The sequence below is a fragment of the Plasmodium chabaudi genome (assembly GCF_900002335.3).
Source record: "Plasmodium chabaudi chabaudi strain AS genome assembly, chromosome: 11".
In the NCBI taxonomy this organism is placed as follows: Eukaryota; Apicomplexa; class Aconoidasida; order Haemosporida; family Plasmodiidae; genus Plasmodium; species Plasmodium chabaudi.
In genome coordinates this window covers 892,122-915,920 of record NC_030111.2, presented here as the reverse complement: position 1 = coordinate 915,920, position 23,799 = coordinate 892,122, and the positions used below count along the sequence as shown (strand labels likewise).

At 23.6% G+C, this 23,799-nt stretch overlaps 8 protein-coding genes across 8 annotated transcripts; 4 read left to right on the top strand and 4 right to left on the bottom strand.

The window, feature by feature from the left end:
• Positions 1-214: 214 nt before the first annotated feature.
• On the bottom strand, positions 215-733 carry PCHAS_1126200 (6-pyruvoyltetrahydropterin synthase, putative; the record flags this gene model as incomplete). Its single annotated transcript, XM_738736.2, has 1 exon — positions 215-733. The coding sequence occupies one exon, from the start codon at positions 731-733 to the stop codon at positions 215-217; it is 519 nt and encodes a 172-aa protein (XP_743829.2).
• An 830-nt stretch (positions 734-1,563) lies between these two features.
• On the bottom strand, positions 1,564-2,701 carry PCHAS_1126100 (ribonuclease P protein subunit p29, putative; the record flags this gene model as incomplete). Its single annotated transcript, XM_016798629.1, has 3 exons — positions 1,564-1,737; positions 1,916-2,260; positions 2,354-2,701. 3 exons carry the CDS (start codon positions 2,699-2,701, stop codon positions 1,564-1,566), a joined length of 867 nt encoding a protein of 288 aa, XP_016654011.1.
• A 1,680-nt stretch (positions 2,702-4,381) lies between these two features.
• On the top strand, positions 4,382-7,096 carry PCHAS_1126000 (acetyl-CoA synthetase, putative; the record flags this gene model as incomplete). The annotated part of the gene is made up of 1 exon (XM_737602.2): positions 4,382-7,096. One exon carries the CDS (start codon positions 4,382-4,384, stop codon positions 7,094-7,096), a length of 2,715 nt encoding a protein of 904 aa, XP_742695.2.
• Positions 7,097-9,175: 2,079 nt separating this feature from the next.
• On the bottom strand, positions 9,176-12,679 carry PCHAS_1125900 (transportin, putative; the record flags this gene model as incomplete). Its single annotated transcript, XM_016798628.1, has 1 exon — positions 9,176-12,679. The coding sequence occupies one exon, from the start codon at positions 12,677-12,679 to the stop codon at positions 9,176-9,178; it is 3,504 nt and encodes a 1,167-aa protein (XP_016654010.1).
• A 3,216-nt stretch (positions 12,680-15,895) lies between these two features.
• Positions 15,896-17,017, bottom strand: PCHAS_1125800 (conserved Plasmodium protein, unknown function; the record flags this gene model as incomplete). The annotated part of the gene is made up of 1 exon (XM_737674.2): positions 15,896-17,017. One exon carries the CDS (start codon positions 17,015-17,017, stop codon positions 15,896-15,898), a length of 1,122 nt encoding a protein of 373 aa, XP_742767.2.
• Positions 17,018-18,012: 995 nt separating this feature from the next.
• PCHAS_1125700 (protein DJ-1, putative) lies at positions 18,013-19,076 on the top strand (the record flags this gene model as incomplete). Its single annotated transcript, XM_016798627.1, has 3 exons — positions 18,013-18,045; positions 18,308-18,365; positions 18,598-19,076. 3 exons carry the CDS (start codon positions 18,013-18,015, stop codon positions 19,074-19,076), a joined length of 570 nt encoding a protein of 189 aa, XP_016654009.1.
• A 787-nt stretch (positions 19,077-19,863) lies between these two features.
• PCHAS_1125600 (mitochondrial import inner membrane translocase subunit TIM22, putative) lies at positions 19,864-20,409 on the top strand (the record flags this gene model as incomplete). The annotated part of the gene is made up of 1 exon (XM_016798625.1): positions 19,864-20,409. One exon carries the CDS (start codon positions 19,864-19,866, stop codon positions 20,407-20,409), a length of 546 nt encoding a protein of 181 aa, XP_016654008.1.
• Positions 20,410-22,100: 1,691 nt separating this feature from the next.
• Positions 22,101-23,504, top strand: PCHAS_1125500 (E3 ubiquitin-protein ligase RNF5, putative; the record flags this gene model as incomplete). Its single annotated transcript, XM_740280.2, has 1 exon — positions 22,101-23,504. One exon carries the CDS (start codon positions 22,101-22,103, stop codon positions 23,502-23,504), a length of 1,404 nt encoding a protein of 467 aa, XP_745373.2.
• Between the last annotated feature and the right edge of the window lie 295 nt (positions 23,505-23,799).

Genomic DNA, 23,799 nt, shown 5'->3' with positions numbered 1-23,799 from the left:
TATACTATTTGATTTGTTTTTTTTAATTTATTTTTTTACCATTCAAATGTGTAGTGTAAAATATAAGATATAGCTGCACAGATTTGTTCACTTAAAATATTTTGAATTTTTATTTGTTAGTAACAAAAAAATTAATAACTTTGAAAAAAAAATTAAAAAAATACTAGTAAAATGTATGTATGCATGTTTAGGCATGTAATTTTCCTGATTTCTCTTATATATACCTGCAAACCATCGCTTTTTGGGTTTGCGATTCGCTTACACTTATCTCTATATAATTAACTGATCGACTTTTAAGGAAATCCATGCCTATTTCATCTATTATTTTGCTAAGAATGTAATGGCCTATTTCTTCAGTCGATGAATGTTTTATTGGAATTTCAACACAATCATTTTGTGGAAATGAATATACAGAATTATCTTCACATGTAAGCTGAAAATTATTATTTATTTTCTCGATTTTTAGAACGTCACTTTTAGTGGGTATAATAAAACGATGGTCTATTGTATTGCAAATGTTTTTAACAATCTTTTTTAATATAGAAAAATCTACAACATATCCATCACTTTGTATATGCCCTTTCACTTTTAACGAAACATTATAATTATGACCATGTAATGTTTCTCTGAATCCTTTATAAGCAATAAAATGGGCACAATGAAATGTAAATGCTGGTGATTCAACTAAAAGTTCTGCTATATTATTTTCTGACTTTAATAAATCGTTGCTCATTATGATCGTACTTTTAAAATGCCTAATGAGTAGCTTGCTATTTCAATAGAGAAATCAACCAAATAAAAATATGAATAAATATTTATTTATGATATAAATAATACTTCAACAATTGTATATTATTTAATATAATAGGATACGAAGATCTTAGGAGTAGAAACAGGTATGATTGATGTTATAAATAGATTGCGGTTAAAATGAGGTATTCAAATTGGGGGTATTCTTTTAAAAAAATTAACCCTTTTCAATTAAAAAATAAATCATATTTTTAATTTTATTTTAAATATATATTAAAATTAAGGATCTTTTATAAAACAAATGTTATAATAAAATATACAAAAAATAAATATGCCTTATGGCCTTATAAAATATTGCATATCATTTATGTTGCTATAAAATTCGGAGCTTAAAAAATATTTTAAAACAAAAATTATGAAATGTTTATATTTATTTATAAATGTAGAATTCATTTTTTTAAAAAATAAGGATTCAAAAAAATATTTTAATTTTCTCTGTATAATATACTTAAAATGCATATCAAAGTACAAATTAATATGCGCACGTATATAGTTGCACATCCAAATTTGGAAAATTGTGAAACATTATTGAAAATTATAACTACATAAAAATTGGGAACAACCATTTAAAGAATCAATGGTATATTTTAAAGGATAAATATAGAATATATTACATATATATGGATTGACATAAACAAATATGTATCCTTAATAAGGAAAAGATATAATTAAAAAAAATATGTGAACTGAATAATTGCTGTTATTATTCATAATCCACCATTATTACTAATACTATTGGTAATAGTAAATTTTTCAAATAACTCTGTTTTGCAACATTTTGTATTTCTTCGAAGATTTTAATGCAGGATCTCGCATTAGTTGTACACCATGCAAATAATATTGTTTATCTTTTATTTTAATTATAAAAACGGTTTTGTTTTTTAATATTATCAGCACTTTGTTATTAGGTGTTATTATTTTAAAGCCCTAAACAATAGAAATATTTATTAGAATATATGTATCTATAAATATGAATATATCATTGCACAAAAATATTATACAATGCAACAATAAAAATTGAAGGATTATTTAATAACATACATGTATTTCTTTGTATTACATTTTGTATTTTCATAAAATTTTTTTAAGTATTTTATTTAATTACATTTTGAGTTTCCAGAATTATTATTCCTTTAATGCCGATATATGATGAGCATCGTGATTTATGAATTTCCACATATGCCCCATTCAATTCCATTTCATTAATTGTTTCGAGTGATAGTTCATTATTATTTGTTAATTCAAATAACTCATTGACATATATATTCCATAGTTCATTAATTTTTTTAGCATGCTCATAACTATTTTGTTCTGATATAACATTATAAGTTGTATACTCATTTGAAGATAGACCAATGTTATTTAATTTCTTATTACTGTTATAAGTTTCCGGTCTATCCTTTATACTACTTTTGAGAAATATCTTTTGAGGCTCATTTAAATCGAATTTCTTTAATAGGAAGAGAAATAAAAAAAATGTATTATAGCAATGAAAAAAATATATATATGTGTGTCACATTTTTATTTCGAAATTTGTTAATACCTTTTTCAGTTCTTGATATTCCCAATCGGCATCCAAAGATACGCCATTTTTTATAAAAGGGTGATTAAATGTTTTGTTTCCTATATTATTATTTTTAAAATTTGCATTATACTCTCCATAATTTAATGAGCTTTTCATTAAATTTGGTGTGTGATCATTTTTTGAAGTAACATTCAAATCATAATTATTATTCCCTTTTTTTGTGTTATTATTGAGCTTATTAGAATGTGCAAAATTCCCAGAGTGTTGTTTTTTTTTTTTTAGAGAAGCATTATTTACGTAGTAGTTTACAACTTTATTGTTATTGATTTTTAGCTTTTTGTTAATTTCATTTACATTTTCTTCCATTATTAGAATTAATATATTTCAACATCAATTTATTTTTATAATCACAAAAAAACCATGATATGTAAAGAGAAAAAATTAAATTGTACTAGTGAGCATATCATAAATTATGCATATTTGTGAAATTAGCTTGGAAAATAATTATGCATATACAACTTTTCATATTATGTGTACATGGATGTTTATTTAATTGTACATATATATGGCGAACTAAGGATTATGAAATTCGACTATCTTAAATATGCATCAAATTTAAGTTACACATAATTGCCACTTATTAAATTATAATTTAATTACTTTGTCAAATAAAAAAATATGTAGATATTATTAAATATTATTTACACATTTATAAGAAATTTATTCATTCCTGCAAAATGAATGTTATAATATGCAAAAACAAAAAAAGAAAATATAATAAAATTATGTTGTATTAATTGGGCTTATATAAATTTAAAAAAAATAATATACTTAGTTGTTAAAGGAGTATAAAAAATACACACAGCTATATTAAGGGGAAATATTCTGCGGTAATTATATAACAATATTCGAGCAAATTATATATATGTAATATAAGAATATACTATTTACAATTTAATAAGCATACTGGGTTATCTTTCTCTTTTTTCTTGCAATTACATATTACTTTTTTATATAGCATATATTTTCTCTCTTAATACAACACCATAAATGATTAATAAGAAAAAGCGAGAAAATATTCACGAACAATAAAATGGTTTTGATTACAAATGTTAATTAATAAATAATTCAAATGCCAATATATTAAGGGTTTTATATATATATATGTTGAAATGATATGTGTATGAAGTAATTAAGTAAAAAAACAAAAAGAACGATTAATACTATTATAGTAATTCCCCTATATTATTATATATAATCATATATAAATATGCGTTTAAAATTTTACGCTTAAAAAAATATACAAATATAAGCAATATGAATATTTTAATTTAATATACTTTTATTAATATATACTCAAAAATACGTAAGAATGTTTAACAATTTTTTTCACATATTTAACTAATTATTTCATGTCACTATATAAATTTCTTTAAAAATTAATTTGAGAAAATCACCAATATTCATAATATATGCATACTTTGCCCTTTTAATGCTTAGTTTCAATTGGCATTAAATAATAAGGCTTGAATATATAACACGGGTAATAATTGTCATATATAATACTGTAAATATAATTATATAATAAATATGTGTATAATTAATGTATCTTAATTAATTAACTTATTTGCGTAATATATATACAAAATTGAATATATTAGGTATGTATCAAGTTCACAGTAATTTTGCTATATAATGACAAATATACTATATAATACTTATTAATTTATTCCTGTTACTTTAAAAAATATTTATTTTCTTTGTATTGTTTATAGTATTTTTTTCTTTTAAATATAATATATATATTATGTTTTTAATTTAAAGGGAAAATAAAAAAAAAAAAATAAGCAGCATGCTTAAGAATATATATATGCATATTTATAATATGTACAATGCATGTACTATGCTTTATTGTAATTATGAAATAATATAAAATTGTTGAGATTATATAACTTATATATATTAATTATAAAAATTAATAAAAGTAAATTAAAAAAAAAAAAAAAAAAAAAACGAGCAAAAATTGGGTAAAGCCCGTAGTACATAATGAATAACGCGGAACACAATGGAGTTGCTTCAAAGATGGATTCATCAAAAATTGATAATATTGATATAGATGAAAATATTTTCCTTAATAGTAAATCATTTCCAGTAAATGAAGCATATGAGGTAGATCAAAATAAATTTGGTGGTAACAACCAAATTAAAGATATAAAAGAATATAAAAGAATGTATGAAGAGAGCATAAAAAACCCTGAGTTGTTTTGGGGTGATATGGCAAAAAATAATTTAAGGTGGTCTCAATTATTTAATAAGACGTATATTGGCAATTTTAATAAAGGAAATGTTAGCTGGTTTGTTAATGGCAAAATAAATGCCTGTGACAATTGTGTTGACAGATGGGTTGAAAAACATCCTAATAAGACTGCCATTATATGGGAAAAAGATACACCAAATGATTCTAAAAAAATAAGCTATCAAAAATTATTAGAAAAAGTTTGTAAAATTGCTAATTTATTAAAAATGTATGGAGTTAAAAAACAAGATTGTGTAACCATTTATTTGCCAATGATACCAGAATTGATATATTCTATGTTAGCATGCGCTAGAATAGGTGCTATACACAATGTTGTTTTTGCTGGATATTCTACTAGGAGTTTATCAGAAAGGATAATCAGTTCAGGATCAACTATTTTAATTACTAGCGATTTTGGCTTAAGGGGTGGTAAATTAACCAAATTAAAAAATATTGCCGATGGGGCAATGGAAATGACTGGAATGATCAAAACATGTATCGTTTTTAAAAACAAAACAAAAATAAATGATCAGAACAATAGCATATTAAATAGTAAATCAAATAATTTGTATAATTCATCTAATATATGCTCTCAAGGAAGTAGCCATTTCTTGCAATATTACACAGTTGGAAATGCAACACATAAAAATAATAATGATCCAAGTCAAAATGGGCATGATAGTGTATTACATAATGATACTAATGATGCCAATTTATCCCAAAATAATAAAATCGATAAAAAGGGTGCTAAGGAAAAAGATATACAAACACTTAATAAATTAATATCAAAAAATACCAATCTAAATAAAAAAACTCAAAACAAGGAAAGTGGTACATACAAAGAATTATATAGCAACAATGATCAATATCGAATAGATGGAAAGGAAAATAAATTGAATGAAAATGGGGCACAAATGAATGGGCACATTTCATATGATAATAATATGATTAACCATAATCAAGTAAATGCATTTGAACAGCTTAATAATTATAATATGCACAATGGGCAACCCAATTGTGAGCAAAATTGTAAAAGTAAATATGATTTTGATGAAAATATATGTACACTAAAAGAAGGTCGAGATATTAATGGCTCATTATTAATGAAAAATATGAGACCATATTGCCCAATAGAATATGTAGATAGTGAAGATTTTTTATGTATATTATATACATCTGGTTCTACTGGGAAACCGAAAGGAGTGACTCATACTACTGCAGGGTATTTATTATATGCATTTGCAACATCCAAATATATTTTTGATATAAAAGATGATGATATTTTTGGTTGTGTTGCTGATATAGGTTGGGTAACAGGCCATACTTATGTAGTATATGGACCATTATTAAATGGAATAACAACCACCTTATTTTCATCTATACCTACCTATCCTGATTGTAGTAGATATTGGAGCTTAATACAAACTCATAAAATAACACAATTTTATACAGCCCCTACTGCACTTAGAACTTTAATGAAGCATGGTGATTATTATATTAAAAATTATGATTTATCATCTTGTAGAATATTAGGAAGTGTAGGAGAACCTATAAACCCAGAAACATGGAGATGGTATTATAATGTTGTTGGAAAAAAAAAATGTGTAATTGTCGATACATATTGGCAAACAGAAACGGGAGGTATTGTTATTGCACCCATACCCCATTTATTTAAAATGAAACCAGGATCTGCTTCTTTACCATTTTTTGGTATCCAATTAGAAATATTAAATTCAAAAACATTAGAGCCATTAAATGGCCCAAATGTATGTGGTATATTATGTATAAAAAGTTCATGGCCAGGTATGTTAAGAACAGTTTATGGAAATCATAATAGATTAATCAAAACATATTTTGAACCATGCCCCAATTACTATTTTACTGGAGATGGTGCATATAGAGATGAAGATGGGTATTATTGGATATCAGGAAGGATTGATGATACACTAAATGTATCAGGTCATAGGCTAGGCGCTGCAGAAATTGAACACGCATTAGTTCAACATTCTTGCATTTCTGAATCAGCCGTTGTATCTTTTTCTCATAAAGTTAAAGGGGAAGGTATTCTATGTTTTGTCGTTAAAAAAATTGCAAGTCTTTCAAAATATCCAGAATGTAATAATGATAATAATAATGATGAACTAAATAATCGATCTATATTAAGTTCAAATGGCGATATTGTACAAAATCATACTCATGAAAATTATACCGATGAAAAATTGATAGAAGAATTGAAACAATATGTTAGAAAAGTTATTGGGCCAATTGCTACACCAGATATAATATGTATTGTCCCTGATTTGCCAAAAACAAGAAGTGGAAAAATTATAAGAAGAATATTAAGAGCTATAGCAATCGGAGTGAATGATTATGGGGATATATCAACTGTTTCAAATTATGATGTTATTGAAATTATTAAAAATAAATTTGTGGAATCTAAGGAAAAACGTTATTCCATATCATAATATTATATTTAAAATATTCACAAAAGGAAGAAAATATATCTCCTAGGGCGCATATATCGATTTTATGCATATGCATAATATACCACATTTCTTTTTACTTATACTTTTTATTATTTATTTAATTTTTTCTTATTTTTGTTTATTTTAAAATATGTTGAAGGATGCCAAAAAATATAATGATAAAAATACTAAGAAAACGCCATGTTTTTAAATATTCCCCATTTGTATATGAAAAGGCGTGAAACAAATTAGTGAAGACTGCAAAAAAGGGTGGAACCCTCAATAATAGTAAAAAATAAAATAATTCCCAAGTTAATTGTTTACGTTTGTTTATGTTTTCATGTGTATGTGTATATATGCATATATCCGTACATATTCACTCTTTTTCGTTTATGTATATAATATTTATATATCATGATTAGTAATTTGTTCTTATGCTAAGATAAGCCATTTCCAATATGCTATAATAAAACAACTGGATAATGAATAATTGCAGCATTCAAAACAAATTGTTTATCATTTCGTTTTTATATACATAATTGATTATTTCTTTTGTGCAATTGTTGATGTATGTACATTTTACATTTTTTTTCATAAATTTATTATCTTTTTATTGTTTATATATATGCATGTGACATATATATATTTTAACTTTTCTTTTCATATTTTATGCATATTAATGATTGCATATCCTATTATTAATGATAGAAAACGCACTTAAACATATAATAAAAATATATAACAACGATTGTTGTTACAAATATATATAGCATTTTTTTATTACTATTAATGCACATATATATTGGTGTGTAGCAGCCTATAAAATGAATACATCCAAATATGTATTATTGTTTACTGCTATGTATCCTTTACATTTATAGAATTTACAAAAACAAAAATGGATAAGAAACATTTTATATTTTCTTTTTTTATAATTAAATTATATTTTGTCATATTTGTATATGTACTTATGAAAATTTTATAGACACATAAAAACTATATAATGTGCTCATAAGTATTATAAAAATAGTATACACTCTGATACGCAACGGTGTTTTTCTACTTTTGAGAATATTGGAAAAAAAGTAAAAATATCATATAAATAATAAATTTTTGGATATATATATAACTTTCAATACGAAGCAATATTTCTTTGGCTTTAAAAGCCTTGTGATTAATTATATCAAAAATTTTATTATTAATTATGGTTGTATTGTATTTTTCACCTTTTTAATATATAGACAAAATTAAGGTGTAGCGATTATGTAAAGCTAATTTTTAATTATTATATAATTTATATGAAAAAAACAAAAAATATTTTTAATTTTCGTTATATAACAGTTTCTATCTTTCTTTTTAATTATCTAAGAATAATAATTAAAAGTATTTAAAAAAAATAAAAAAAATATATAACATAAAAAAAAGCAAAAATATGGAAAAAAAAAAAATTTTAATTAAAATGTACATTTAAAAATAACATTTTTTAACACTTTATATATTATGCCCTCATACTTTCAATAATAAATTTATGTATTATGTTCCTTAAAATGCAATTATATTTTTTTTTTTTTTTTCGTATTTGAAAATGTACATATTCTTTGAAATTTGATATGCATACAAAAATATTTATGCAAATGTAATGTAAATATATACACACATATACAACATAAATATATATATTTAATAATTTTAATATATTCATGCATATATATTTGTAAATAATTATATAGATACATACATATTTGCGCATATGGAGAATATAAATGTCGATTATGTATATAAAATATATTATTAAAAGGCATAATATTTCCAATATGCAAGTACCTTTTATGCAAATAAAACTTCAATTCTTTTTTTTTTAATCTATATTATATAATAATGCGCAATATATACTACTATTATAGTCCTATAGCACTAAAAATTGGCAACATACTCTGCTCTTATTTGATAAACCTTTTCAACATAATATGTATTGCATCTATAACTCACAACTGTAAAATGGTGGTATATATGCATGTGTAAGGGCTTGTATATTGTTCCTTATAGTGAAAACATTCGTAGCTGCGTATATGTAATTTCTTATAAATTAAATCTAGTGCTCAAATCATTTAACATATCGGCTGGTATTGGCGAAGAATGCTCATCCATCATTGGGCTGTAAATTTCCTTCCACTGATTAGGATATTTTTGTTTCATTGTTGATAAGAATTGATGGAAAAAAATATTAACGTTCTGAGAAACATATTTATATTTTAATATTATATATGCAATATCTTTTAAATGCTCAGCAGCAATATCAAGATTTAAATATAATGCTTCTAAGATGGCTTTTAGTGAATTAATTTTTTCATTTTCTTGAGTTCCATGAGCCATAATTTTTAGCCACGTTTTTAAAAATTGAGGAAAATAATATATTATTTTTTTAGGATATGTAGAGCATAATCTTCCTATAGTTATACATATATTTTGTAATAAACAACCATGGTATTTAGAATTTTGACAAATATAAATATGTTGTTTTACAATTTCATCAACGTATGCTTCTATATATTGCGAGTTTATATGTATACTAATTTCTCCAATGGCCCAACTAGCATTATTTGAAACTGGTATAGATGGGTGCGATATATGCGCTATTAAAAATGGAATAATATCACTTAAAAATGGTATTAAATATTGAGCGCAAAATCTGGATATATCTCCAATTAATGCAAAATTAGATTGTAAAATACCAAAATTTAAAAACTGTTTAGCTAATTCTGTATATTCATTTTCTTTATTTATCATTATAACGCCATTCTTCACTGACACTGATGAAGCATTATCATTACCGATGCCACTAGAAGCGGTAGGTAGTTTCGTGTTATAATTATGATTTAACAATAGTGACATACCCTTTTCGTTAGAGCCAGATCTACCATTATTTGTATTAACGCCATCGACTGAATTTTGATTATTATTATCCAAAGAATTAATTGTAAACATTATACCATCAATATGGACGCATCCAACTTTTAGGCAATATTTATGAACCAACGGTATAAAGTTATATTCATTTTCTGCTATGATTTCAATAATATCTGAATTAATAACACTTAATATTCTTGATAACAAATCAAAACTACATTCGATTAAATCTTTTTTTTTCGAGGACGATATCGAATCAATATCTTTAAGGTTAATAAAATAATCTTCGTTTGAAATTTTATAATAATTTAATAATTCATTAGCGGTTTGTGATATATTATTTCTATTAACAATAAATGAATTTGAATTATTTACTTTCCTACTATAATAATATTTAATTTCCTCTTCCAAATCTATATATAATAATACTAAAAATTTAATACATGTTCTTATAACAATTTTTGCATATTTTAAAAACTCTTTTCCATAAGCACTAGTAATACAAGACATACATTCCATAAGTGCAATAATATATGGACTACTAATTCTTATACTATTCCATTTTATAAGTATCGAGTTAACAATTTCATGAGCTAAATCTATATTTTCCTTAACAATATTTACACTATCAATTAATGTTCCTACTACATCAAATAAAATGAAATAATTTTTGGCTTGGTATATTTGAAATGCTTGTTGTATAGTATGTACTATTTCATGTAAATGGTTGTTTAATAATTCTAATGCATCTTCTTCTAAATTAGCAAATGAAGAACAAGCTGCTTCTTGAACCCGTTTATTACTATCTAACACTCTTTTTAATAAATTTAATAAAACAGGCTCAAACCATTTATCGCAATTATCGGGATGACATATCCATGATGAAAATCTTGTAACACACCAACAAGAAATACTTCGTGCTAAGGGTTTTTCATCATTTAATAATTTTATTAAATATTCTAAAACTTTAGGAATGAATGGAGATAAACTATACATACAACCTTTGGCAATAGCGCCTAATGACAATACAGCACTTTCTCGAATATTCCATTTATCACTCATTAATTTCTCTTCAATATGGGGCAATATATATTCTAATATATCATCATTATATACATTTGATAAATAATCTAAACATAGTGCAGCGCCTTTTCTTACTGTCCAATCATTTCCCCATGTCCTTGAGGTCATTTCATCATTTTTTTCTTCATCACTCAAATCATCCAAATCATCATTTATATTATTATCATTTGTTATATCACCTGAATTAACATTCATAAGATTATCATTATTATTGTTTGCGCAATTTCCATTAATATTTGAATTCCTATTTTGCCCTTTTAAATATTCATCTTGGTCATTCAACATGCCATTGTTTTTATTATCATTACTTTGAGTGTTAGCAAAATTATTATTATTACTACTGTGGTATAGCTCAGGAGAAATGTCCTGTACTAAATCGGGTACATTCGCATTATCATTTTGAAAATGAGATTCATCCATTGTTAAATAATCCCATTTTGTATATACTGTATTATCTATTAATATTTTACATAAATAGGGTAAATAATTTTTTAATGTTTTTAAAGCTTCATTTCGTAACTCGTTTATATTTTTATATATATTTTCGTCGATATAATTTTCCGATGTATTGGTTCCAATCGGTTTACCATCGGCAACATTACTACTAATAATGCCTTTATTATTATTACTATTATTATTATTGCTATTATAATTTGAATAAGCCATATAACTTCTGTCCTTAATAAGCACAGGCCAAAATTCCAATGCCTCCAATTGTACTTTTCTGTCACCTGAATTGGTTGCATTCACCATAAATTGAATTATTCCATCAAGGTTATTAAATATAGATGCATATCTTGTATCCGTAATAATTGTCACACATGTGACAACAGTTTTTAATATTTGTGGATCTTCTTCTGCTGCTAAAAAACCTAGGCATTCCCATAACTGTGGGAAATATTCATTAAATATACCATTTGTTGCAAAACATGATGCATTAATAAATAAATCAAGACATTCAGCGGCATATTTTTTTCTTATACTTTTTTCTTGTAATGAACAATATAAAAATAATTTTTCTAATAACTGCGTTTTGCAAAATTGGAAAAAAAGAGAATCAGTATTTTTTCGGTTTATTAGTTCATCTTCAATTATTATTATTATAGCACGAAATGCCCCATCTACTACATCATTATTTCCACGCTCTACTAAAAGTAATAAATTATATAATGCTTCTGGCCATTTTTCTATTCCTTCATATTTTGTTAATATTGATGTTATAACAGAACCAGATGTATTTCTTATTTCTTTTACTTCATCTTCTACAAGTTTAAATATCTCATTCTTTATTATTTTTAATATATCATTTGTTAAAAATTTATTTTTTGAGTTTATATAATTTTTTAATAACAAACCTCCTACTTGTCTAACATCATTATTTTCTTGTTTGTTCATAAATATATGTAATAAATATAATGCTGCATCTGAAACATTTTCATTTAAATCTTTTAACACTTTTGTAACTTCGATTTGTACATTATTATTTGAATTATTGCAGGAAGATGATAAAGCCTCTATTATTGTTTTATATATTTTCTCATTTGGTTTCCATCCCATGTATAAGTTATTATTTTCAAAGTTTGTGTTATGCATTTTCTTACTTTCATAAATACATACACATATGCATATATATGCACCTATATATATTGTGTTTATCTATCTTTATTTCACTCTTTTTATATATACATCGATATACTCGCTTATGCGTATATATAAATAGCTATAAACGAAAGAGGAAAAAAAAACTATATATACACTTTTTATATACGAGTCGAAACATGCATAAGTAAATGATTATAACAAATATGAATAATACAACATGCAATTCGTAAAAATTAAAATATTTCCTCTTTTTTATTTATGATATTTAAAAAAAATGTAAAAAAAAAAAACATATATTAGCATAGATGTAGGTATGTAAAGATGTATTAATTGAATTAAAAATATATAAAATTTGAATTCAACCTTGGATAAAAGTGGTATATTACTTTTATATCTGAATTCTTGGGATATATACACAAAAAAAAAAAAAAAATATGCATATATATGCCCATATAACTGTTTATGTCACATAAATATATATGAAACTATGCAAGTAATCTGTGGAAAAATTGCAAGTGTCTTAGATATATTATTATGTACTATGCATACGGGATATAAATAAAAAATTTGTAAAATATGCCTATATAAAGCATTTAGCTATTTTTATATTATATAAATTTTATATATATATTGTGAAAAAAAATATTTTATAAAAAAAATACAAGAAAAAAAAACTAGGGGAAAAATTATATACAACGCTACATATAATTTTTGCGTATAAATGGTATAATTGTAAATATATAAACGCGAATACTATATGTAATGAACAAATAAACATTTATATTTTTATGAAATTTTTAATTATATTGAAACTAAGAATGTAAATAATGATATATATATGTATATATTAAAAAATTAAAATAAACAGTATGCGACATAAATTATTTTATTTACATTATCGAATTTGTTCGTAGTAAATATGTGGGTTTACAATATATATGAATAATCAACAATAAACTATAACGTAAATATCCTTATGAATATTTAATATTATATTATACATATAATGTACGTTATATGAAAAAGAAAAATGTATCTTATATGATTTATACATATATATTATATATGTATATGCTTGCTTCACTATTATTCATTACTGGTTTAAGCTTAAATAATAGCATAAAAAATAATGAATTAATTGTTTATAATTAAAATAATGAAAAAAAAAAAATAAAAAATTATAATTTGTGGAAACTCATAACTTTTTATCTAAAGTAAAAACAAATTTGCATTTTTATGTATATTCTTGGAAAAAAACGAAAGAAAAAAAAAAATTTACACAATATTTAATGTATTTAAATTTAATAACTTTAATTTTATATACAGGCTTAAGAATCCACTTGTATATTATACAAAGATATTATATTAATATATTATTATATGAATTTTATTATTTAAATAGTATACGAAATTTATGCGTATTTTTTCTCTTACCCCCCAACATAAAAAATATAATAAACGTTGTACCAATATAATTATAATATATTTTTTATTTATAGAAAAAAAAATAATATATATTAATGCATTCACTATTAAAAATATGCATATATTTTTATTTATATTTTTTTTTTTTCCACGTTTTTTTTTTATTTACTACAAATATCCCCAGAAAATAATTTTACATGTTGTGCTGTAAATTAACCATCAAATAATAATAATAGAAAATACCTTTTTTTCTTTTTTGGGGTTTTCTATTATGATTTTTTTTTCAAACAGTTAAAAAAATATATTAAAAGGTAAAAACAAAAAAAATAAGTATCATATTTTTACTTAATAGCAAATAATAAAAAATACCATGGCATTTTTAATAAAATAACATAATACTACATATGCCTATAGCATATATGATATATATATTTTTTTTATATGCCAATTACTATAAAAAAAGCAAAAATAAGTCACGTGAAAAAATTCATACATATAAAATTTAAGGTAAAATAATGCATTATAAAATGAATTTGTATTTTTTCTATAAAGTCATGGAAAATAATACGGAATAACCTAAATTTACATGTTAATAGGCAATATGCATTATTTAAAGAAATATTTTATTTTTTTATGAAATAAATTTACTGCAAAGGTATTAATATATATATTATATATATATGTAAATATATATGAAACATAAATGAAAGAAAATATAAACAACATAAATATTGTTAGTATTCATTTTTCCAAAATAAGAATTTACATTTTAATATGAAATGAAAAGCTGCTCCTCACTGAATTAAAAGTACTACCATAAATCTTTTTTTATAGAAACTTAGCTGTGGGAGTAAAATATGTATATATACATATTATTACAATAAGGAATACAAAATATATGTTATTTGTATTTTATACACCCATGCTTAATTGTATCATCAATTTTAAGTAAAAATGCTACACTATGTATAAATTCTTTCACAAATATATGAATATGAAAATTTTTCAAAGCACGTTTACACATGTAGAATATGTAAACGAATATCCATTCACTATTATTTTTGGCATCATAATATTTTAACAATAATACATTAACTTAATTATTTTATTAAAACTGATTTCTTTAAATCGTAAAAATCTCAATAAAAATAATACCCTTAGGTCTCATTTGTACTTATATTAATATAATTAAAGTGCTGAGAATATTTATGGGCGGTGTCCTTTTAAAAATGTGAATTAATATATTATTCTTATGAACTAGTTTATAGTCTAAAATAATATTGCCTTATGTATATTCCCTATGGGAAGAATGTGTACTCCTACATAAATATTTATTTTATTTGGATTATCGCTCCAAGTATTTTTTTCTTGATTTCCTTTGGATATATATGTTTTACACTTTATTCGAAAAATATTGTAGAAATAACTGCTATTGAAAATAGTTAGCTTAAGGGTGTTTTGGATAATTTAATGAAGCTCTTAAAATTGTGATATTCTACAAAGGCTGTAAATAAATTTCATATTACTAGCCCCTTTTCCAAATTGTAAAAAAAAAATTAATGTATTTTTATATAATTTTTCATTTTCTTTAACTTCATTTCTTTTTAAAAACCGAATATATATAAATAGGTAAATGGCAAAAAAAAATAAAGACCCAATAGTAGTATTAATAATAATAAAAACTTTTAATTTCCCATCTTTTACACATTTTTGGATGAAAATTATTAATTTCTTCTCCATAAAGAAACAAAAAAATAAGCATGATACAAACTAAGAAACTATTTAGGAAAATCGCTCATTAGCTAGAACTTCGAGCGTTCTTGTTAAAGTGTGTGACATTATTTGGCTTAACATACAAAATTCGATCCTATCTTCATCTTGATTTAATTTTTCATTATGGTTATTAACGTCGTTTTTTACAACACGAGTATATTCATGTGTATATTTATTTTTCATAACATTGCCATGCTCATATGAATATTTTGTGTTATCAATATCACAATTTTTCACTAAGACAGTTTTTGTGTATATTAACTGATCCCCTTTTGAACCATTTGTAGTATTGCCATTATTATTGTGGTTTCTATTATCATCATCCGTTTCCATTCCATTGTTTTTTTCTTCTACCTTTTCAAGATTGTTATTTGATATATAATTTATTTTGTTCTCTTCATATTTAATAGGGTCTTCTATGTTATTAACTATTCCCCCCTTTTCAAAACATGGTGGTTTGTTTATGCTTATATTACTATTTTGGTTATCTGCATTGCTTTTCAATTCATTATTTGTATATGTTTTTACTGTATTTTTTTCTGAATTATGGTGCTCATTTTGGAGTAGACACGTATTTTCATCATTTGGAATATTATCATTTCCTTTTTTATCCATATCATTATCATACATATATGAATTCATAACATCTTCAGGAATCGAATATAATGGTTTCATGTTTTTTATAATATCCTTATTACTATTTTGGTCTCGATATTTATATGCTTTATCAATATTTTTTTCATTATTAGCTTTTACATGAACATTTTTTATAAGATTTGTTGTTGAAGGTAATTGTAAAATAGGAGGATCAACTTTTGCATTTTCTGGATTTATTAAAGGGGCATTTAATATACTTATTGATCCTATCCCATCTATTGCCCCTAAAGTATAAGCTCTTTTTTTGTATGTTTTTGAAATATCTTTTCCATAATTCGTTAACTCGTTTATTTGATTAAAAATATCTTGTTTTTCTTTTAATTTTGTATCTGCTTTATTTTCTACAATCTTATTCATATTTCGCATATTATTATTACCATTATCTTTCTTGTCTATACATTCATCTATAAAACCCATTTTATCGCTACTAAATTTGTTAATGTTCTTTTCTCTGAATATGGGCATTTTTAGCATATAACCTATACAATATATATATTCTACTTTTTAGTATGTCCAATTTTTTACTTGTACCCGAATCTTGGCGTTTTATGATAAGAATATTTTTTTCCCATGCTAATTATTTTTCCCTTTAATCAACTATATTAGTACTTATTTCTATGTGTATATATATACAATTTTTTATAATATATTCTACTAATCAGTTATTATTCATTACGTTATATTATAAAAATCAATTAATACAATTCCTTACTTAAAATTGCAAAGAATTATAAGGGTATATTTATACTACAAAAGAATAGTTATATATTTTTTTTAATTTATTCATATAAAATAAATACAATAATGCTATAAAAAATTATATTGTTATGCCTATATATATGCAAACTTATATCCATATATGTGTGTATACACACATTTTAAGAAAATGCCATTTATACGCAAATTTGGGGCTTAAAAAATATACACATAGGATTATTATTTTTTGGAAAATATATTCATAATAATTTTTAATTGTACATTTAGACTTATGTATTATATGTGGAAAAAACAAAAAACGAAAAAAAATTAGAATAATATTCTTATATATGTGCTTAAGGAAATTTATTATATATTTTTTTAAATTATTTTTTTCGAAAATTATGGTATGCATATATAGACTCTTAATTTGCCTACATGTAATAATTTCCTTTTTTGTGGCAGTATATGAGTGCTTATTTATTTTTATCTAAAAATTAATTTTAAAGATTTGCATATTTTTAATATTTATATTTTTTTCTAATAATCTACATTTAACATATAAAAATATATGTTTTTTAAATAAAAATAATAAATTAATTTGCTAGCAAGTTATTCAACAAAACCATATTAATATATTAGTGTTATATCTTATTATTTAAATTCATTCAGATTCTATAATTAATAATAATTAAAAAAATAATCTAAGCAGATATATTACTGCAATTTAAAGTCTTTCTACATTGTAAATTTTCCCAATATAAATATCCAAAATGAGTATGAAAAAAACAGCATTAGTTGTAGTGGTAAGATAATTTGAAGCATATATACATATGGAATATTTATTGATATAAAATTATATTATACATATTTTGTTTCTATAAAAATTCCCTTTGACTTAATTAGTATACATAATAGTATGGGGGGCGCTAAATTACTTTTTTTCGAACAGCATTAAATCGGAATAAGTGTTTATTTTGATTTAATGAATTGTTTTATCAATTTATATAATTATAGAATATATATATACACACTAATTGGTTATATATTTCTTGTGTTGTTTTCCAGGCTTCAGGCTCTGAAGACGTTGAATATATAACAACAGTTGACATATTAAGAAGAGCTAGTAAGAATAAATACACAACATACATATATATCATAATATTTATATATGTGTGCATAAGCATAAATATGTTTATGCCTTTTTCATTAAATTAAAAAAAAAACAAGATATATTATATAATGAGAGAATATTCTTGTATATTCTATGAGCTTATATTTTATTCTCCTATATATAATGCCTATATTTTGTAATTTACAAACAAAAATATTTTTTAATTTTTTTCCCATTGTTAAAGATATCGAAGTAACAACAGCTTCAATACACGACACAGAAAAGGTTCAGCTCCAATCAAAAAATATCGTTTTTGCTGATACGATTATAGATAAAGTGAAAAATAATATATTCGATGTAATAATAATACCCGGAGGAATGAAAGGATCTAATGCTATATCAGATTGCCCAGTTGCAATTGAAATGTTAAGAGAACAAAAAAAAAATAATAGGCTTTATGCAGCTATATGTGCTGCACCTGCAACTGTTCTACATCGACATTCCTTGATTGATGATGTTGAAGCAGTTGCATACCCTTCTTTTGAAAGTGATTTTAAACACATTGGTAAAGGAAGAGTCTGCGTTTCAAAAAATTGTGTAACATCTCTTGGACCAGGAACAGCTGGCGAATTTGCATTTAAAATTGTAGAATTACTACTAGGTAGAGATGCTGCCCTAAGACTTGCTAGCGGTTTTCTTTTACACCCATCTATTACTTTTTAATTTATTACTTTGTTATTATCATTTTTAAATGTAAATGAACATAATATATGTATATATAGTACCTAGAATGTACTAGCATATATATACTTATCCATGTATACACATACGCTTATTTCTATTATTTTAAAATTTCTCAAAAGATCGTGTAATTACATTCTTTATGCTATTGTACGAATAAAAAAGTTGTTAAGAAATATCTATGTATGTATCTTATTTTAAATAGTTTTTTAATACATTGTCGTATTTATTTAAAATAAAAAACTCATGTGAGTCGAGTATATAAAAATATCATATCATACTCCATCAAACCCAATATCTTATCGAAACATAATGTATAAAGAATTATCCATGCTTATAGCCGCTGGCTACGTAAAAAATTCAACTAATTTAAAAGAATAAAATAAAAATAATAAATTTGTTACCAATGTGAAATGGGCACAGGAAAGTATTTGCGCATTTGCTATATATATATACAACGTATATTTTTATAAGATATAAATGCAATGCATGACAATTTTAATATATTTTCCCCACCCGTTTTTGCACATGAATTTGTATATATATTTAAATAAAGGATCATAGTATTATGAATTATTTTTATTTTCATTGAATAACTTTGTTTTTGAAAATAAAAATAATTATATAATAAAATCGCATTTTATAAAAAGAGCGCTGCATATATATAAGAATTTAAGCAAATATCCTCTAAATAAAATCAAAGTGTATAAATATATGGAAATTTCCAGAGAAGTATACTGAAAATGCTATAACATAATTTAATGTTAAAATGAGTTTAAATAATAACAATGGGAATAATTACAACAATAGGGGTAATAGTATTTTACTAAGTGATAAATACATAAATTTAAATGTTTTTAAAAAAGGAGAAGAATTAACTGACCAAGAAAAATTATTTTTAAAAGTTAATACATACTTAAATGATGGAATATTACCTAAGTGTATTGGTATGGGACTTGGTGGTGGATTTCTTGGGGCGTTAATTGGAGTGTTTTTTTTTACAATGCAACCAACTAATATAGATTACAACTTAACTTATAAAGAGCAAATCAAAGAGCAATTTATTATGTTTAAACAGTCAGTAAAAAATAGTTGTACCAATTTTGCTAAAATAGGATTTTTATTTTCCCTTTATGAAAATTCATTGCAAAAAATAAGAGCAACAAATGACATAACTAATACTTTATACTCTGGTTGCTTAACAGGTGCAACTATTTCTTACAAAAAAGGTTTGCCTTCAATGATTAGTGGGTGTGCAAGTTTTGCAGCCTTTTCAGCTGTTGTTGAAAAATTGCAAAGATCAAATAAGTTTTAGCACTAATTTTATTTTTATTTACTTAGATGATGATTAAAAGTGTTTTCACAAAAATAAACCCAATTACTGTCTTAAAGTACTTGCGCATATACTTATAGAAACGGAGTAGTGAAGAAAAAGTATAATAATGCACATATCCAAACAATTTGTAATTAGTACATATGTTAACTTTCAGAATACCCTTTTAATAAAATTGAAAAGTATGCTCATTAAATAGGAAACCCATATAATTAATACGTAAAAAACATATTAATATAATCAAGAATGATACAAAAATTTAATATATATATGGCCATTTGTAATAGTTAGATTATTAAGCTGATAAAAAGTAAATATATATATAGAGAGAGAAATAATCAGCATTCATTTTTTATAATTCTCAAAAAATAGACAAAATATATATTCTTTAATTAATATGCACAAATTTAAATATTTTTTTGAGTATGTAAGGTTGGTGGTAGAGTTACATAAAAAGACATCTCAAAAAAATAAGTTTAACAAAATTTTTTTCGTGATTTTTTGGCATGTCTTATTGCCCTGAAATTATTATATATTTGTATAACTAAAAAGTTTATTATAATTAAAAAGAAAGCATTATTGCTACAAATTTGTTCTCGTATATTAACAAATTTAAATATAATATACTGCAAAAATAATACATTAAGGATTAATCACTTATAAACAAAGTGTGTACATTGAAATAATATGTATGTGTTTGTTGAGGAAATATAATAATATACTATGCATAAACTCGTTTGAAGTACATATGGCGGTTATATTAAGGTATACCTTTTGAAATGCTTATCATATGCGTATGTCCTCAGCCAGTTTTTGATGATACAAAATTAATATCCATACACAAATATGAATATATATATACGGACAATTACTTCTCTCTTCTTAAAAATAATAATTTTTTATAAAGCATTTCTACATATACCTAAAAGTTTTATTTCAATTGAACATCCCCAAATGTCTTACTACATTATATTTAAAAATTATAATTTAAAATCAGTTTGCTAGCATACGCATATTAGGAATTACAATGTATATCGTTTTTTTTTTAAATAAATAATCCATTTGGCCTTCGAATGCCTTTTTTGTTTTATTTTATATTATTTTTTATATTATGTATTTAAGTGTTTAAATATATATGATAATAAATATATTTTAAAACTTATTAAAAACAAAAAAACGCGCATAAATTCCAATTAATCGTAAAATATATGCACAGTTTTTGAAATTAAATAAATATTATATAAAATTTCAATATACAGTTTAATTATTGAATAACATTAAAACAATATATTAATTATTTTATGTTAAAATAAATGGAAAATCCATTTAAATATTTATCATAATAATGTTTACTTAAAACATTAATACATTTATTTTGTTGTACGTATTTGACGCTTGCAAGCGTTATGCGCCCAGGCATTTATTATACGCATGTATATTTTTTAAAATGTTTTGTGCTTTTTTTTTGAGGGTTTTTGTTTATTAATTATTCCTACAAATATAAAGTCTCGCAAAAAATATTTATAAATTATTTAAATTATGTAAAAAATATTTTATCTTATTGGATTTTTTGTGGCAATACTATATTATAAAATTCATGAAATTTATAAAAAAAATATTTTTGCAGCGCTTTTTTTTTGTAAAAAATGAATAAATAAGATGAGAAAATAAAAATGAATGAAACTAGCAAAGAATATGATTCTCTCTATGATTGCATATATGATTACGAAGATAATGATGAATTAATAAATATCGTTAACAATGATAACTTAGTAAATTTTAATACCCAAAATAAATCAGTGCATCCATGCATAAATCAAAATAAAGACCCAAGCAATGACCAAACAAAAATACTCACAAAAAATGAAAACCATGACGAACCGAATTTATTTACAGATTGTATATCATCAAACACTTTAAACGACATTGATATATATAAAGATAATCAAAAAGTTGAAAATATTGAAAAAGAAAAATTGGGGACTCGTTGCAAAGATGAAGCATCAACAGGCAAAGGCTCTTTACTAACCTCAAAAACTAGGATAAATTGTAATACTCATAATAGTGATACTAATAAAATTTTAGAAAACGATAACAATAATAAATCGAGCGAATTAAATAAGAATATTACTAATTCAAATGAAAAAAATTCAACGAATAATTATGTGCATATAAATGATGACTTAAATATTATAAAAAATAATCATGATGAAATCGAAAATATATATGAAAAAGAAATTAATAACGATATAAAAACCATTGAAGAAACCAAAGATGATAACCTAAATCTTTTATATCAAAGCTCAAAGGAACTTGGATCGTCACCCCATGAACTTGGTTTTATAATTTTAGAGAATACATCTGAACAAATAAAAAAAAACGAAAGATTATTAAGTAAAGAATCTAAAAGTGGGTACGATCGAGAGAAAAAAAATGGAAATGGATATGAGCAAGAGCAAATTGATAAAAATAACATAAATAGTAATAAACAAAATGAATATAATACAACCGATAATAAAAATGGTTCATATCAAAATAATGAGAAAAAAGAAACTTCAAGTAATAATACCCCACAACAAAATGATTGCAATAGAAGTACATTTGAATGCAATATATGCTTTGATGATGTAAGAGATCCTGTTGTTACTAGATGTGGTCATTTGTTTTGTTGGTTTTGTCTTTCTGCATGGATTAAAAAAAATAATGATTGCCCTGTATGCAAAGCAGAAGTAACCAAAGAAAATGTAATACCTTTGTATGGTAGAGGAAAAAATAGTAGTGATCATAAATATTCAACTACTGAAGAACCCAGACCTACACCTAAAAGAAAAGAAAATGTTCGAAGAAATAACGACTATTCTAATAATTTAGGATTAAGAGCTTCCTTTGGTGTATGGGCCAATCCGTTTTCTTTTGGCATGTCCTATACAAACATGTCTGACCAATCACATTTTTATGACAATAGAAATGATAATTTAAGGCCACAAATGGATGCATTTCATGTTGAAGCTGCTTCTTCGTGTTTCTTTTTCTTAGGATTTTTTTTGTCTTTGTACATTTTGTTTTATTCGTCTTAGTTTTTTTATACGAAAAAGCAAACAGCCTTAATTGGTTCAATGCTACAAATATATGCATATTCAAACATTTATTTTATCTATTTTTATATAATTAATTTTAATTTTATAATTCTTATGATTTTATTTTTTAAAAATATTAAAATTATCAAAATAATAAAACCTAAATAAAAAAAATATTTGTAGATTCGCCATTTTTCTAATGTATATATATGTATCTGCATTCCCTTCTGTTTCCAACCTTTTGAAACACCTTAAATATATTTTCCGTATTAAAAATAAATAAGCATATGTCTAT